Source organism: Adiantum capillus-veneris, chromosome 6 (genome assembly GCF_014529385.1).
Source record: "Adiantum capillus-veneris isolate H3 chromosome 6, ASM1452938v2, whole genome shotgun sequence".
NCBI classification, from domain to species: domain Eukaryota; kingdom Viridiplantae; phylum Streptophyta; class Polypodiopsida; order Polypodiales; family Pteridaceae; genus Adiantum; species Adiantum capillus-veneris.
Genome location: NC_140936.1, coordinates 21572108 through 21587664, shown reverse-complemented (window position 1 = coordinate 21587664; position 15557 = coordinate 21572108). Strand labels below are relative to the sequence as shown.

Genomic DNA, 15557 nt, shown 5'->3' with positions numbered 1-15557 from the left:
GGAGGTGTTTCCAACTACTGACTCCAAAATTCTGAACCAAATGCTGGTGGCAAGCAGGAAGGCGTTGGGGGAAAACTGCCTTTTTCCTTGTCGTATGAAGCGGCAAAGGGTTGTCGGCCATGGCCATGAGCGTTACTGTGCTGAAGCCGCATCACCATCGCCTGCAAAACAACCAAAACACGTCAAAATTTTTTGCCCTTCTCAAGCGAGCCCTTCCTCTCCCTCTTTCCTCGCGCATGAAAGCCTTTGGGTTGCGCCACGAGGGGATCAAGAGCGGTTGCAGATTGCTGTCCAATGCGAGACAGTGGGATTGGTTGGGGTCTGCAAGGAGCCGCCAAGAGGGAGAAAGCATGGGAAATGTAGGAGGCGAGCAACAGATGTTGGTGCTATCCTGAGAGGCCAAATATTGGCTTGCTGTTACAGAGCGGGGCTGAGAAGGCGATGTAAACATGGAAATGGCATCAAAGGTGCCGACAAAGTAGAGAGAGCACAGAGAGAAGAAGTGCTGGCTGCTATTCCAAGAGCAAGAAAGAAGGCGACATGAAGGGGCTGCCTGGCGTGCTGCCAGCGAGTGTGGAAAGAAAAGGAAGGGCGCTGTTCAGCCAAGAAGGTGTAGAAAGAACAGGCCGGAGCTCGAATACCTAGTCCATCCGAGGATCATGCTAGGCGGCTTGCTATGCGGTGCCAACATCCTCCGCTAGGTTGATGACAGCGGCTACCCCATGTCATGCATGAGTGATGCCCGCCAGCCCGTAACCGTCCCTGTGCAGCGCCCCTTTCTTTGCTACAAGGGCACTCTCTCCTTCTCACTCCGCTTCCTTATTCTGAGCCCGCTCGCAACTAGCAGCGCCACTGCCAGAATGGAGGATGCAATCCATGGTATGCAGCGTTCTATAACGCACCTGGTTCGGGAGGCAGATTAGATATGAACGTTGATGGTGCAAAGGATAGGGCAGCTAAGTATGTAGACAACACTGTAGACTCGTCCGAGATTGCTGCAAAGACTGCCAAGGAGAAGAGCAAACAAACCGCAGAGAGTGTGAAGGTGACTGCGGATAGCTTGAAACGCAAGGGAAAGAATGCCACAAACTCCGCAAATGAGGCATCTGAAGATACCGCGAATAGCGCAAAAGAGCATGGCGAGCACGCGCACTTGAAGGGGAGTGTTGAAGAGTGATTGGAAGATGCTAAGGGAGACATCCAAAGCTGGACACAATGGGCTTATGATAAAGCATAGTCGTTGTACCGCTACTGCCAAGAAAGTTGAAGACTTGGGTAGTCAGGGTACAGCAAAGCAAGCATCTCATGACGCCACGGAGATAGGAAGCAACACTGCAGACATCTTAAAACAAAAGGCATGATTGGATGTACATGTGGATGATGCAGCAAACTAAGAGCACAAGTTGCAGTATCCAAGGTTTGCGGATCCAAGAAGGAGAATTCTGGTCAGAGTTCAAGATGCGGGTAGATGAAGATGGTTGGTCCAGGAGCAAAGAGCCAAAGAGCCAAGAAGCGGCCTCGACAATCATTCTTGCATCACACTTCTCGAATTTCACAAAAACTAATCAAGGGATGCACTTGAGGGTTCGCGCAATCCACCGTGCGTGCCAAGTGTATGTGCCCGGACCGCACATGGCTGCACATGACCGCATTAATCACATTGGGAGTGTCCGACATGTCTTCGTGTACCTTCATGTGGGAATAAGCCCTTAGAAGGAGGGGATCTCAAGAGGCATAATCAGGAAGGGGATATGAAAGGGTGCTCATTATTTCTACATAAGGAAGGGTTTCCTTTGTACGCTCTATCAGGCTTTCTCATAATCAAAGGCTATGGAATTTGATGTATTCTTATTCTCTCTCTCTCTAATGCTATGCTGTGCTTCTCTCTCTCTGCATTTCTGTGAGCACAGTCTCGTAATAGGCAGCCATGCCTATTACACCTACATCCTCAGAACCAGGACGTACATCAATGCCCTGCACAATATTCCAGACGCCCTTTGAAACAAGAACGTGTTGCATCATATAAGCCCACATAGGGTAATTGTCCCCATCTAACCTGTCCTTAGCAGCAAACATCTTGAAGACATATGTGTTCGGTTGTTAGCCATGGTAAATGCTGCACCTGATGTGAAAATTGCTTGAAAATAGGAGAAATGGAGCGGGAACAACACGTGCTATATAGCACAAACCGTAGAAGACTGTAAGACACCTATTATGCAGAAAACGGCACTGACAGAAACTCTGCACAAAATGATGAAATAGCCCGTGCAGCACTGCCAGTAGTGGAAACAGAGGCCAAAATGAGCCCGAATCAAAAATCTGAGCAGACTCAACTCTACAAGGTATCCCGAAATATTTGTCGACCTGCGAACGCTTGCCAAAGCTCACTGAAATCGGAGAAAGTGAGCAGGCGTGTGCTAGAGCAGCTGGCGACTAAGCCCGGAAGGACGCAACCTGCTCTGATACCAATTGTTGAAATTAGGGTTGCAGAGAAACACACACAACTTGGAGAGGACGAAGGAAGCTCAAGGCACACAATAGAGAGTGTGTTACTTAATCCTAGAGTAATGGGCGTATATACAATGCACGAGGGAAAAAACCTCCTAAAGAGGGAAAGAAATGCCCCGACGGTCCTAGTGTGTTCACACACATCACTACCACATATATATGGTAACATGTCCCCCTTTCCCCTCTTGTGAGAGCTTTAGGATAATTAATTAATGCAACTAAACTCTCATTGGGCCCCTTTGTCTCTTGGCCAATACGAATCAGGCAAGCCATTGGGCTGCTGAATGCTCATTGGACCCCTTGGGCAACTATCGAATAGTCTTCTATAGAGCTTAATTCTTATTGGCTCTTTTATTAAGTGTTTTTAAATTAATTAAACTAGATTTTACTCTAGCCTAATTCTCATTGGTCCACCTCCAAGGCCATCCAATAGGATTTGAGTACACCTTGTGGGCATCTGGGCTAGGGAACTGACATATATCCCTCATTCCCTTTGTGTAAAGGGAGCTTGTGTGTGTCACGTGAGTTTCTCTCTCATCTCCTACAACTAGGGCTCACCCTCTCCTATGTCGTGATGCATGAAGACATTTTGGGACACACACAAAGCATCCAATTTCCCTAATGTTTGACCTTTGGACACAATCTTTGAATTTTGGAACCTTAGCATTTTGGAAGTCTTAATGGGATGAACCTTAGGGTCTTTTAAGCCCAGTGTTGCACATTGCTCTTTTGCAGATAGCCCCCCTCTTTCAATCCCTATTTTCCCTCCTTTGGATCCCTACTGTGGCCAGTTTACCAGCTTAACCAATATTCTAGCTTTTTCTCCCCTGGCACTTCCCCATATTAAATGATGAGTTTAACATGAGAAAATCATTTAGGAGAATTAGATATTAGTTATTATGACAGGATGCACCGACTTAAGTTTGCCTATTGAGTGCAATTGGCACTGAAGCAAGTACATACTGCATTTGAAAGCATTATATACTGCATTTGAAAGCCTTATGGAAGAGAAGTTTTTTTGCTAGAAGAGGTGAATGAAGGGTGAACAGTCACCATGACTAGTACGGCCGGCAACCTTCGGCGGTCTCTCTCTCTCTCTCTCTCTCTCTCTCTCTCTCTCTCTCTCTCTCTCTCTCTCTCTCGCGTGCTCAGGGGTTTCTCTTAGTTTTGGAGTTTAACCTTCATGAATGTCTTAGATTTTGACACGTGTAAAGGGCTCTTCCTTCCTCCATATTATGTTAGTTTAGATCTTGTAGAGGCACTAGATAATGGCTTGGAGAATACGGACACACGATTTTGTTCAAGTCCAATAAATGATATGACGTCATTAGAAGCAGACACAAAGTTAACTAGAGAAGAAATCATAATCTAAATTCTTACAAGTTGATCATTGGTGTATGCTAAAAGGATTGCCTAGCATTTTTAGGACATGCAAGCTATGGGATGTAAACTTATCTAAATTAGCTAAATTTTGGTACATGAAGTACCTTTTTCTTAATCCATCGGTGATCAAATTTGCATGGGGTAAAAAGATTAGGGTCCCCACTGTCGCGCTCGTTACTCGAGCTTTTGACCTGCCCCTCCACACTCCCACGCCTTATCCAACCTACCTATCACGCGTCTGTGCAGGGAATGCGATTCCGCACATATAAAACGAGATAAAAACCTGCCCTCCCCCCCCCCCCCCCCCCCCCCCTCGCGTGGATCCGACAACCCAAAGCCCCTCGCTCTGTCGATCATGCGCGTGGCCGTTGATCCCTCCCACCCCATGGTCTAGGGGTATGGCTTGCTAGCTAGCAACCGCCATTTAAAAACGCCATGCCATTTTACAAAACAAACAAGACGAAGTGGAACAGGTTTGAAATGAAGGAGGGAGTGCTCTCTCTGCCTCTTTGCCTGGCATGCTCCCTTCTTTACTGGGGAGCTACCCAGGGGCCAGCCTCCAGGTTACGTGACTACGTCGGACTCGGGTTGAACTGCGAAGGACCATCACCACCGTCATTATCGCTTTTCCGTTGCACTTTCTCTTCTGTTGGGATATATAGTTTAGTGTGGTAGGATCTGCAATCCGTGCTGGCTGCCATAACCTATTAACTCTCGGGGCAGTAGCTGCACTCAATACACACAACAGACTCACAGAGACTGATCTGTCTCTCTTTCTCTCCCCCCCCCCCCCCCCCCCCCCCCCCAAGGCTTGCTTGCTTTGTGAAATTGTGTGTGTGTGCATCGTCAATTTGTGTGGAATCGAGAGCTTTGTCTCCCTGCCTCTCTTCCTCTCTCTGGGTACTCTCTCTCGTCCCGCAACTCCCAACTTCCAAGCAATAAGCCGTTGTTTCAGATATGAATTTCCTCTCTTTTTCTTTGTCTCTGTGCGTCAGGTCGTCTACCAGCCTCTCTCTCTCTCTCTCTCTCTCTCTCTCTCCCCGGAGTCCGTGTTGCTGCGGGTTTGCATGGTCCACAGATCTCAAGGCAGGCAGTATTTACCCACTCATGGACGGCCGGCCCACCAGTTGGCCATGTCATCTCTCCGGAAGAGAGAGAGAGAGAGAGAGAGAGAGAGAGATAAATCTGAGAAAGAGCAAGAGAAAGATAGAGAGAGAGAGAGAGTGTCGAGTCAGGTTTGGCGTCTCCTCCGACACAGAGAGAGAAACGAGAGAGAGAGAGAGAGAGGAGTCTCACTTCCACAAATTCACCCACTTTCACTCGAGTCCCTCGCACGGTGGCATCTGCTTGCCTTCTGTCTTCTGCTAGCTTTTGAAGCCCGGAAGGAAATGGGTTTCACCGCGTAGCGCCGTAGTCTCCTCCGTATCGTCAAAGGCTGCGATTCTACTTTCACGTGTTTTTCTTCTGTCAACCCAGTGGCGATGGCGTCGATGAGAAGAAGAGAGAGGAAAAAATAGCCATTGAAGCGCGGGAGGGAGAATTCGAGAGGCTATTCAGAGGAAGACAGAAGGGGTGGGGAGAAGTTGGGGAACAGCTTAAGAATCGAACTATGGATAGGCTAATGGAAAAAGGCAGCGTGTGTGAGAGACAGAGAGAGAGAACATGCGTGTAGGTACTGAGAGAATGTGTGTAGGTAAGTGACTGGAACTGCTAAATCTTCTCTCTCTCTCTCTCTCTCCCCCCACTCTTGTCCTCTCCAATCTATCGTTGTCTAGCCACATCAAATCAGTAAGTGAATGAGTGTGGGTGTGTAATAGTGTTTGAGTGGGAGCAAGTATGTGCCTACCGTGCCTACAGTGCATGGCCTGTGATGATATGGCTGGTGGTGGACCTCAGCTCTAATTCCTTGCTTAGAAGAGAGACAAGGAATAATGGGCTGCTTTCAGCAAGTGTGGACGTGATGCACCTTTTACCCTCCTTCGCTTGCCTCATAAAAAATGCCTCCTGTGAGTCCTGACCCTCCTCGCCAACTGCCGCATCTCTCTAACTGGTTACTGGACTCTCTCCCCTCCTCTTCTGTGACGCACAAAAGCTGCCTGTTTGTGCTTGCATCCTCGGGTGGGCGGGGCTACCAGAGAAGATTTAGCTCTAACTTTCTGCTTCTTCTCGTGAAGAGAAACAGCCCAAAAGCCTGGTCTACCACAATGGGGTAGCCTGCTTTTACTAACTTGCTCCCTTATGCACTCACAAGCGCCGTGTCTCCCTTACACACACACACACTCACACACACAGGTTGCATCGTCCCGCCCTGCTTGTTTAGAGTGTACACACATGCAACATGAGAGCCACTGCCATACCACCTCATTACACCTCCTTATGCACAGATGCATAGCCAGCCACACGTCCTGTAGCAGAACCCGGCACACCTCCTGCAAGCAGTGCGCACACAGTAGCCTGAGGTCCGCAAATTTATTCCAGGGTTTGCACAAGTGGGCCGCTTGAGCTCGTAAAAAGCATCAATCAGCAGCAACTTCCCCAGCCCGGTTGTGTTGGAATTCATACAGGTGAGCTTAAGAAGTGGATGTTCTGTTCCATGTTCTCTTGTGCCCTGCATCAACATGGGAAAGAAAGGAGGCTGGCTTAGCGCTGTTAAGAAAGCGTTCTCACCTTCAAAAGATGGAGACAAGGAAGCCAAGACAGCTAAAGATCAACAGGTGAGCTCTTCTTCCTTGTGCGTACTTTCTGGGAAGCTGCATTATAAGCTAGGCTGATTCAATGTGTCAAAACTAGGTGGTAGAGAGGTTTTGTCAAGTGGGGGGGGCAGGTTTTGAGCTGTTGAATGTTTGATTTTGTGGACTGGCTAAGTTCTGATTGTGGGTGTTGGAGGAATTCAATTGCTTTGATGAAGCGGGTGGCCCCTGTTTTATCTACAATATAAGGACACATAATTGGATGTGTCCTGGGCTATAATTAGAGGAGAAAGCTGCTCAATAGCAGTGATTGAGTTTAAGATTTACCATCGATACTGTCCACACAAACATAAGCACAGAAATGATGAAGAAGTTTGCTAGGTAGTGGCGTCACCTTGACAATGCTGATGTTGCTTGCAGTTTTTATGTATTGACACTATACCCAAATTGTCACTTGGTGTTGTGACCTAATTAGAGAGAAGCCAACATTACATGGGTGAGTGCTTGATAAGGTTAGGTGGAGCCGAAACCTTGTCCTGGACAAAGGTTATATAACCTTCTATAACTCCTGTTTTGAAAACAAGATATTGTTTAAATTGGACTTTTTTGTTAATAATCTAAGCTTTTAGTTAAATGCATGTGCAACAATTCTCATATACGGGGAAAGTCTTCCGTGATGTGGACGCTTCAGCCTTCAAGAAATATTTCCAGTGCTTTGTGTGAATAAAGACAGCTTTTAATTAGCTTTCTTATCCATGGCTGGATACAGAAACGTCTTTTATGCAATGCTAGGAGATTAGCAATCATATTCTTGCTGGAGAAAAGAACTGTTTAGCTGAACACCTTAGAAGCTACCACCATGGGTTTCCCCCGACCTCTTTCAAAGCTGTGAGACAAGAGACACTATAGGTTTAATTTGAGGATGGTTTTGATTCCTTAGCTTCCCATGAATAAAATTGTTTAATTTGAGGATGGTTTTGATTCCTTAGCTTCCCATGAATAAAATTGTTAGACAAATTCTACCTCTACACTAGAGTAGAAGACCTCAAGCACAATAAGCAATCAATGAAGGTTGAAGCCTGCAAGTAATAATTGACTGACTTACTTTACTGGTTATGCACAAATATTGCTAGTGGAGAAGTCACATTTGACAATTTATATCCATCAACATGAGGCACCTTCTGAACCTAGTTGCCCCATTCAGTCTTGAACTTTTTGTTGTACTCACTTTGTGGAAGATGAGTTTTCTTTTGTGACGCAGTACTCTGTGTATGGCACTAGTGTCCTTGGCTATGTAAGTACACTCCTGCTGCCTTTTTGCTCATTTTGCAAGGCTTTACTGAAACCCTCCCGAGAATGATTTTTGTACTCATAGTTCTTTGGCCTACTTACCACCTGATGTAAAGTGCCTGACACGATGCCTTATGACAGAAAAACGGGTCAAAGGAAAAGAAGCGCTGGGGCTTTGGACGATCTTTGCAGTCATTGGGATCAAATACTCCTCCACAGGATGCCTTTAAAGAGTCAAGGTCAAAGAGCGGGAAGCCTCTTGCGCTTGCAGAGAGGCCCTACACTTATACTGAGGATGAACAGAACAAGCATGCAATGGCGGTTGCTGCTGCGACGGCCGCAGCTGCTGAAGCAGCTGTAGCAGCAGCACAAGCAGCTGCTGAGGTGGTAAGGCTAACAGGTGGGGCTCGCGGTTCATTCTATGGAGGTTGGAGTCAAGAAGAGCAAGCTGCTGTTAAAATTCAAGCAGCATTCCGGGGCTATCTGGTATGTCCTGCATGTCCGGTCCAGAGCACAGAGGAATTTTTCTTTAATGGTGTTTATTTGCTAAGAGTGGATTTTGAAGGCCAGTGTGTGAATAGTTGATTAGTTCTTGATCTCTCTCTCTCTCTCTCTCTCTCTCTATTGCAGGCCCGCAGAGCTTTAAGAGCTTTGAAAGGGTTGGTGAGGCTTCAGGCCCTTGTCCGAGGTCACACTGTGAGGCGGCAAGCTACAGTCACATTGCGGTGCATGCAAGCACTTGTACGAGTTCAAGCTCGGGTACGTGAAAGGAGAACGAAGATGTCGGAGGAGCGACAGGTGGCCCACCAGGACCTTTGGCAAAAGCAGCAGCAGCGAATCTGTGATACAGCCTCCAGAAGATCCATGGTAACAACTGAAAAAGATGGACCTGTAGGATGCTAAAATAAACTCTTCAAGAATTGCTCCATGTGGTGCTCTACTAAATTTATGTTAAGCTATCCTGAATGTCTAGGATCTCTCTCACATGCATGTGGCACATTAACGTTTTATATATTCTTCTTGCAAGCATGTCCATATCTTGATGTGTTATTAGCGAAACCTCTTGATCAACATTACTGAGCTTATCCGTGCGTGATACTGAGAATGTTTGCGACTGACAAGATGAGTTGCTATGCTTATTGCCTTACAGTCTGATGCAAGCCAAAAGGATGACTGGGATGACAGTGCTCAATCACTTGATGAGGTACATTCAAAGCTATTGCTGAAACAGGAAGCAGCATCAAAGCGCGAGAGAGCTTTGGCTTATGCCTTTTCACATCAGGTGTGTCGTCTTATAGATGTCTTTGCTTATGGTATTCTGCTTTGTTAAATCAGCAGGTCTGCATTCAGTCAAGCAAGGCTTTCGGCATACTGTAGTTACACTTAAAAGTTCGTTGTTGCTTTGGCCTCAGTCATGGATGGTATAGTTGGAATAGTGTCTTATGTCCAGATATATAGCAAAGTTGAGGTTGCTTGGTGTCAACTTAGGTTTTACTCTAGTGTATACTGCTTCCTGCTCATAAAGCTCTTTTCTAGTTCGTGTTTTTGGTCCTAATACTTAGTCTCGGAAGTACAAATCTGTCTCTTGTCCATCTTGTTCGGAGATTGATCTTGTAACACAGAATCTCCTAATATGTATACTTAGCTAGTGCCTTTGCTCTTTGTTTAAATATGTATTTGTCTTCTAAAGTTTATGTGATTTATGATCATTTCTTGGTGTGTGTACGCTACATATTCTCAAGTTTGGATCTTTGCTCTTCGTAGGTTTGTAGTAGTATTCATTTTCCGATTTTGTATTTAGCTTACCTAAGGACTTACGAATGTGTTTCTTTAGAAGTTGTTGTGTGAAGTTTGATTTCTAGGATTAAGTTTTTTAAATGTCTTCCCCTTTTTTGCTTAAAGTTGAGTACTTGTTTTAAGCCAAGTAAGTTGTGTCATATTATTTTACGCATGCCTTTTCTAAAAACATTTAAGTTAATAATGTTTTGTTTTATCTAGTTTTGTTTCGCAGCAAACAAAGTGATTTAGTTAGTTTGTTTGTTTGTTTTTGTTTTTTCTTTTCTTTTCTTGTGTCCCTTGCTTTTATAGTTTTATGAGTGCTTTATTCCCTCTTATAATTCGTGAGTTCAGACTATTCTGAACTTATGAAGGTATATGTGTACGCTACATCGTCTGGCTTTCCTGTCCCTCTTCATAATCAACCCAGCTTGAGTACAAACAAGTGATTTGAATTGTAAGCATTGTACTTGTTGGCATCTGACATATTACCATTCTAATGTAGCTATTTTGAGTGTGTGTAATATCATTGAATGACATTGTAACTTTAGTCTTTATGGAATCAGCTATGGAAGTCGGCACCAAACTCTGAAGGTACGCAGTTAACAAGTGAACAAGTGAGCCCTCGCCTCGATTGGAGCTGGCTGGAGAGGTGGATGGCTGGCAGATCATGGGATGGGCGTCCCATAGACAAGGATGTACCAGAAGTTTCCTCTGTTAAGAGTGTTGAGGAGATTCAAGTGGATACTGGTAGCATTAAAAATCGAGCCTCGTTTTCTGCACAGGGTAGGGCAAGCCCTTCTATAAGCACTCCACCTTCCAAACTTTCAAAACAGAGTGGGCACAACCACTCTCCAACCACTCCGCAGACATCAAACAAGCTGATGACAGGCAATGGTGGGCGCTCTGCCAGTCCTCGAAGCAATCGAGGACTGGAGGAGGATGGAAGTGCAACAGCTAGAAGTACACCATCTTTAGTATCTGCCCCTACCAGGTTTAGTTCAAGACAGAGTGTTGCAAGCTCGTCGGTGCGCGACGATGAAAGTTTGGTCAGTTTCTCCACCGTTCCAAGCTACATGGCAACCACACAATCATCCAAAGCCAAAACAAGATCTCAAAGTACACCGAAACAGCGGCCGGCCACTCTGGAGGACCCCTTATCATCTGCCAAAAAGCGGCTCTCATTCCCACAGGCAGACTCTACAGTGAGTGCATCGGGGCCTCTGAAGTCAGCAAGGCCGCCTGGGCCACAGAGAAGCCCAAGCTTGAAAGGGCACTCAGGACCTTTGAAGTACGACCGTTTATTGAATGAAGTGATTGTTGATTCAGTCCAGGGAGATTTCCGAAAGCAATTCAAGTAATTTCAGTAAGGCAATGAAGATGCAAACAATGATGATAGCTGCTGATTATGGGACAGTGCAGAGATCCAGGTGAGTGTGGGCTTGGTCCATGGTGACTTTCACAGGTCAGGCTATTGAGTCTATTCACGTTTTGTCAGGACGACATTTGAGGCCGTGGATTCAAGGTCAAATGTGGTAACTTGGTTTTTTGTGTCGATGGTGGGAAGACGAGCTAACTTAATGTGGTTCCTCTTTTTGTGTGCATTATCATTAGATCTGAACAGGCTCTTACTTCTTTTTTGACTGTCTATTCCTGCTACCATCTCTACATTGTCTCTTTGTCCTAATACCCAAGGCGGTTTTTTGATGACTTGGCGTGTCAGAGGCTCATGCCCTTGCATGGGTCCTTCCCTTTTGTTGCATGACAACCATCCAGTGTTCACAGAAAACCTGTAAAAAATTGCAATGCACCTGTTAGGTTTTGCTTTTTACTTGTTAAATAAGAATTTTCGGTTTGGGAAAACGGTAAAATTTTTCATAGCGTAGTTCTAGTGTTGCAAAAAAATCTGTAAAGTTTTGAAAAAAACTTGAAAATTTCAATAGCCCAATGTTGTGTGTTTCTATAGAATTATGTTATTTGGGAACACTGCAACTATCTAATGAAAATGCAGAGATGCATTGTTTTTGTTGTCCTTAATGCCATTATTTTTTATTGAAGGCGACAAGTAAGCTTGTGAGAACTAAGGGCCAGGAATGTTGCTTGGGCAAGGAAGTAGTCGTGGTTTCTGCACAAAAATATGCTTTCATTTTTTGAAAATGTGGGGAGATGTAGCAATTGTCTAGTGGTAGCATAGAACTTTTTAAATTGAAAGGTGTCTTAGGATTTCTTTATGAAGGATGTGCTTGCCCTCAGCCACACTTAACTCTTGCCAGACAATGGAGCATGGCTGCCTGTCAGCGGCCAGCAGTGCGCGAGGAAAACCTAGGTTTAGTGTAATCTCAGCTTTGAGTTTTGAAAATTACCTTCAAACATGAGTTCTACAAATCTTTGAAAATTTAAGTGTTTTTGTGCAAATACCTCTAAAAATTTGGCCAAAAACCTCTTTTATCTTTCCCACTTAAAAAGGATTCAAGTGTTTTTGAAAAGGTTTTGTTTCGAGCTATAGTGGCCAGTTACTGAGCTGAAAGTGAGTTTTGTGCACTCAATATGATGGTTGGTCAGCCCAGAACGCAAGTGTAAGTTGCCACCGTAACCAAGGTCTTGCCCGCAAAATCAAAATGAACAGAGATGAATGAAGCTTATATAGAGTAGATGATTTCAGTCAAGCTTGGTTAATAATGTAGTCTTCCAATCTGTGTCGTATTTTATGGAGCCATACACAGTTCCGATTCAATCCATGTTAAAATTTTGCATTCTGTATCATAACAGTGTTGAATTGATTGATGTAGAAAGAGTTTTGAGGAGGTGAGCTATGGATGTTGAAGCTTGTGAGCAGAGAAAAATTAGAGTGACATGTTGGAATGCATGGAAAGGAGAGTGTGAAAATTGATGAGCCAAGCGCAACTTGCATCGAAGGTTGAAATTATTGGAACATTAGAGGATCGGATCCCCTTTCAATTTTTGCAATCCCCTTTCTAACGTTTCAACAACCCAGGCGCACAACCTGGGAAAGGGACTTTTCAGGTACCAATAACGTCGTCGAAACCTGCTGAGGGCCAAAAAAGCGGTTGGTCACTGTCATTGTCTGCTGTAGGGCTACGAGAATGGTGGTTGGGATAGAGTGCACACTTGAATAGGGAGGTATAGTTATCAATTACTTTATGAGCCGCTTCACATGGGTTGGTTGAGAGTGGGTAGAGCTCTCTCTCTCTCTCTCTCTCTCTCTCTCTCCCTCTCTCTCTGTGTGTGTTACTGTTTACACCGACAAGACAAGATTGGTCGGGCTAGCCCTCGTCTCTAATTGACACCCTCATTTTTAAAGAGGGGATCTACGGTTGAAAAATTGACATCGTTTTTTTGCAAAGATCACAACCATTGCAAGTGTGAAGCAATGGCCTTGGGATGGGGAGGTTGCGAAGTCGAATTCCACCCTACCTTTATTTTTTCCTCCAAACCAATCAAACGGCCCACAATGAACAATCATCTGGGACTATATATAGAGTGGAGACTTGAATAGGGAGGTCTAGTTACTAGTTACTTTATGAGCCACTTCACATGGCCTAGGTGAGAGTGGGTAGAGCTCTCTCTCTCTCTCTCTCTCTCTTTCTCAATCATTACACTACACATGTTGTTCCAGTTTACAAATCTCTCTTCTTCTCCGAACAAGGTAACCGAACCCACCCCTACATCCTTGAGTCCATCCCGTTGAGTGCGATCCGCACCATTGCTTCCAGACGTCTTAGCTCCCATTCTCTACGTTGCGAGACAGAATGTTGGGACTAGCGAAGAGTCTCATCGACTTTGCACCTTATACCCATTCAAGTGCGAGAGAGTGAGTACTACACACTACTTGAGTGCTCAGCTTTTGATCACATTAGGTCCTCTTTTTCCCATATATTCAGCCATGAGCTCTCAGTACATACCTTCCTCTCCCAACCACGATAACGATTCTCTATTGCGATGCTCATTACATCCGTTTTTGAGCATCGAGTCACTTACGAACTCCACTCACACCACGTGACATGTTCATGTGGTCCCATAGGTCATATTTGACCTTTGAGGACGATAATGAAACTCTCTCTCTCTCTCTCTCTCTCTCTCTCTCTCTCTCTCTCTATATATATATATATATATATGCGTCACGTTGACAAGACAAGATTGGTCGGGCTAGCCCTCATCTCTAATTGACACCCTCATTTTTGGCTTTCTAAAAGAAACCCTTAGTGTTGTGTTGGGTTAGGGAGACTTTCATTGTTTTGAGTGCATGATGGAAACTTACCTTTCATTTCACATCCTCACATGTCTTTACTTTTCTTGCATTCTATTGATTTAGAAGGCTAAAGTGACGCTTCACTTGCATAATTTTAGTAAATTTTACACACACACACACATATGTGTTTTTTTTTTTTCATTCTATTGTTTTAAAATGCTAAAGTGAAGCTTCACCTTGTATAATTCTAATAAATTTTACACATATTAATTAGTTCTTTTTATTTCACCTTTCATTTCACAACTAATTAGTTCTTTTTATTTCACCTTTCATTTCACAACTTCACATGGGTTTACATTTCTTGCATTCTATTGCTTGATTCCACTCTGTGTTAACGTTCAAAAAAGTTTCTTTTATTAAACGGTTGGTGGTCGAGTTTTCTCCTCACAAAGAAGAAAATCCAAAATACTAGCAAAACTTTTGAGATTTGCAAAATTTTTGACGCATATTTCATCGGTTTTTCTTCCGTTTACCATGGTTTGGAGTTCCACTAGCTAGTCTCGATTTTCAATCGGCTCAAGACTAAGTTGAGACAATCCTTTCCCAAACATTAATACCAGTTTAATTCAACCTAACAATTTTATCACTTTCTTATTGTTTTTGAAAGCCGTCGTGACCCTTTCACTTGTTTATATAGAGGGGATCTACGATTGAAAATTGGTGTCGCTTTTCGATGAAGATCACAACCGTTGATCCCGAGTGTGAAGCAAGGACCTTGGGATGGGAGGTTGCGAAGTTGAATCCCACCATATCCTTATTTTTTCCTCCAAACGAACCGAACGGCCCACAATGAACAATCATTTGGGACCGTAGATAGAGTGGAGACTTGAATAGGGAGGTCATGGGCTGGTTGAGAGTGGGTAGGTCTCTCTCTCTCTCTCTCTCTCTCTCTCTCTCTCTCTCTCTCTCTCTCTCTCTCTCTCTCTCTCTCTCTGGGACAAGACCGGCCGGGGTTAGCCCTCGTCTCTAATTGACACCCTCATTGTTTTTAGAGGGTATCTACGGTTGAGAATCCGTGTCGCTTTTCGGCGAAGATCACAACCGTTAATCCCAAGTGGAAAGCAATGGCCTTGGGACGGGGAGGTTGCGAGGTCGAATCCCACCTTACCCTTATTTTTTCCTCCAGACAAATCGAATGGCCCACAATGAACAATCATCCAGGATCGTAGATCCCCTGTAAAAACGAGGGTGTCAAATAGAGACGTGGAGGGCTACCCGCTGCTTTTCACCTCCACTTGTCATCAACTAGACCGTGTGTGACCACGATGGAGAGCATGAAGACAAGCTTGGTTACCAGTTACGGACAACTCCTCTTTCTATGACCACGCCCTAACTCTTATAATTGCGCTTAAGGTCCAACATGACGTGAGGAAGGTGCTAGGTGGAAGATGAATGCAGAAGATGGGTGTTGAACGCCGGTTTTTATTGTCAAACTAAGAAGCAAAAAATGAAATCGTTTCTTTATAGGAAAATGCAACAAATAAGCGGACGAGCGTGTCAATGCATTCATTATTCGCAAGAACGAACGAGATTGACACCTTCATTAGCTCTCTTTCAGGGTAAAACCCCAAGTTTAAAGACACCTAAGCTAGCTCCGGGCACGGTTTTTACATGCTGCTCACTCTCATGATCTGGATGGC

The 15557-nt window shown here is 44.6% G+C and overlaps 2 protein-coding genes across 2 annotated transcripts; both read left to right on the top strand.

Annotated features, from left to right (window-relative positions):
- The first annotated feature begins 450 nt into the window (after nt 1-450).
- Nucleotides 451-1479, top strand: LOC147455243 (uncharacterized). The gene has a single exon (XM_086515227.1). The coding sequence runs from the start codon at nt 926-928 to the stop codon at nt 1175-1177; it is 252 nt and encodes an 83-aa protein (XP_086371353.1). The 5' UTR covers nt 451-925; the 3' UTR covers nt 1178-1479.
- A 3353-nt stretch (nt 1480-4832) lies between these two features.
- On the top strand, nt 4833-11532 carry IQD3 (IQ-domain 3). The gene is made up of 5 exons (XM_086514066.1): nt 4833-6605; nt 8013-8357; nt 8502-8738; nt 9022-9153; nt 10214-11532. The coding sequence occupies exons 1-5, from the start codon at nt 6510-6512 to the stop codon at nt 11006-11008; spliced, it is 1605 nt and encodes a 534-aa protein (XP_086370192.1). The 5' UTR covers nt 4833-6509; the 3' UTR covers nt 11009-11532.
- Nucleotides 11533-15557: the final 4025 nt, after the last annotated feature.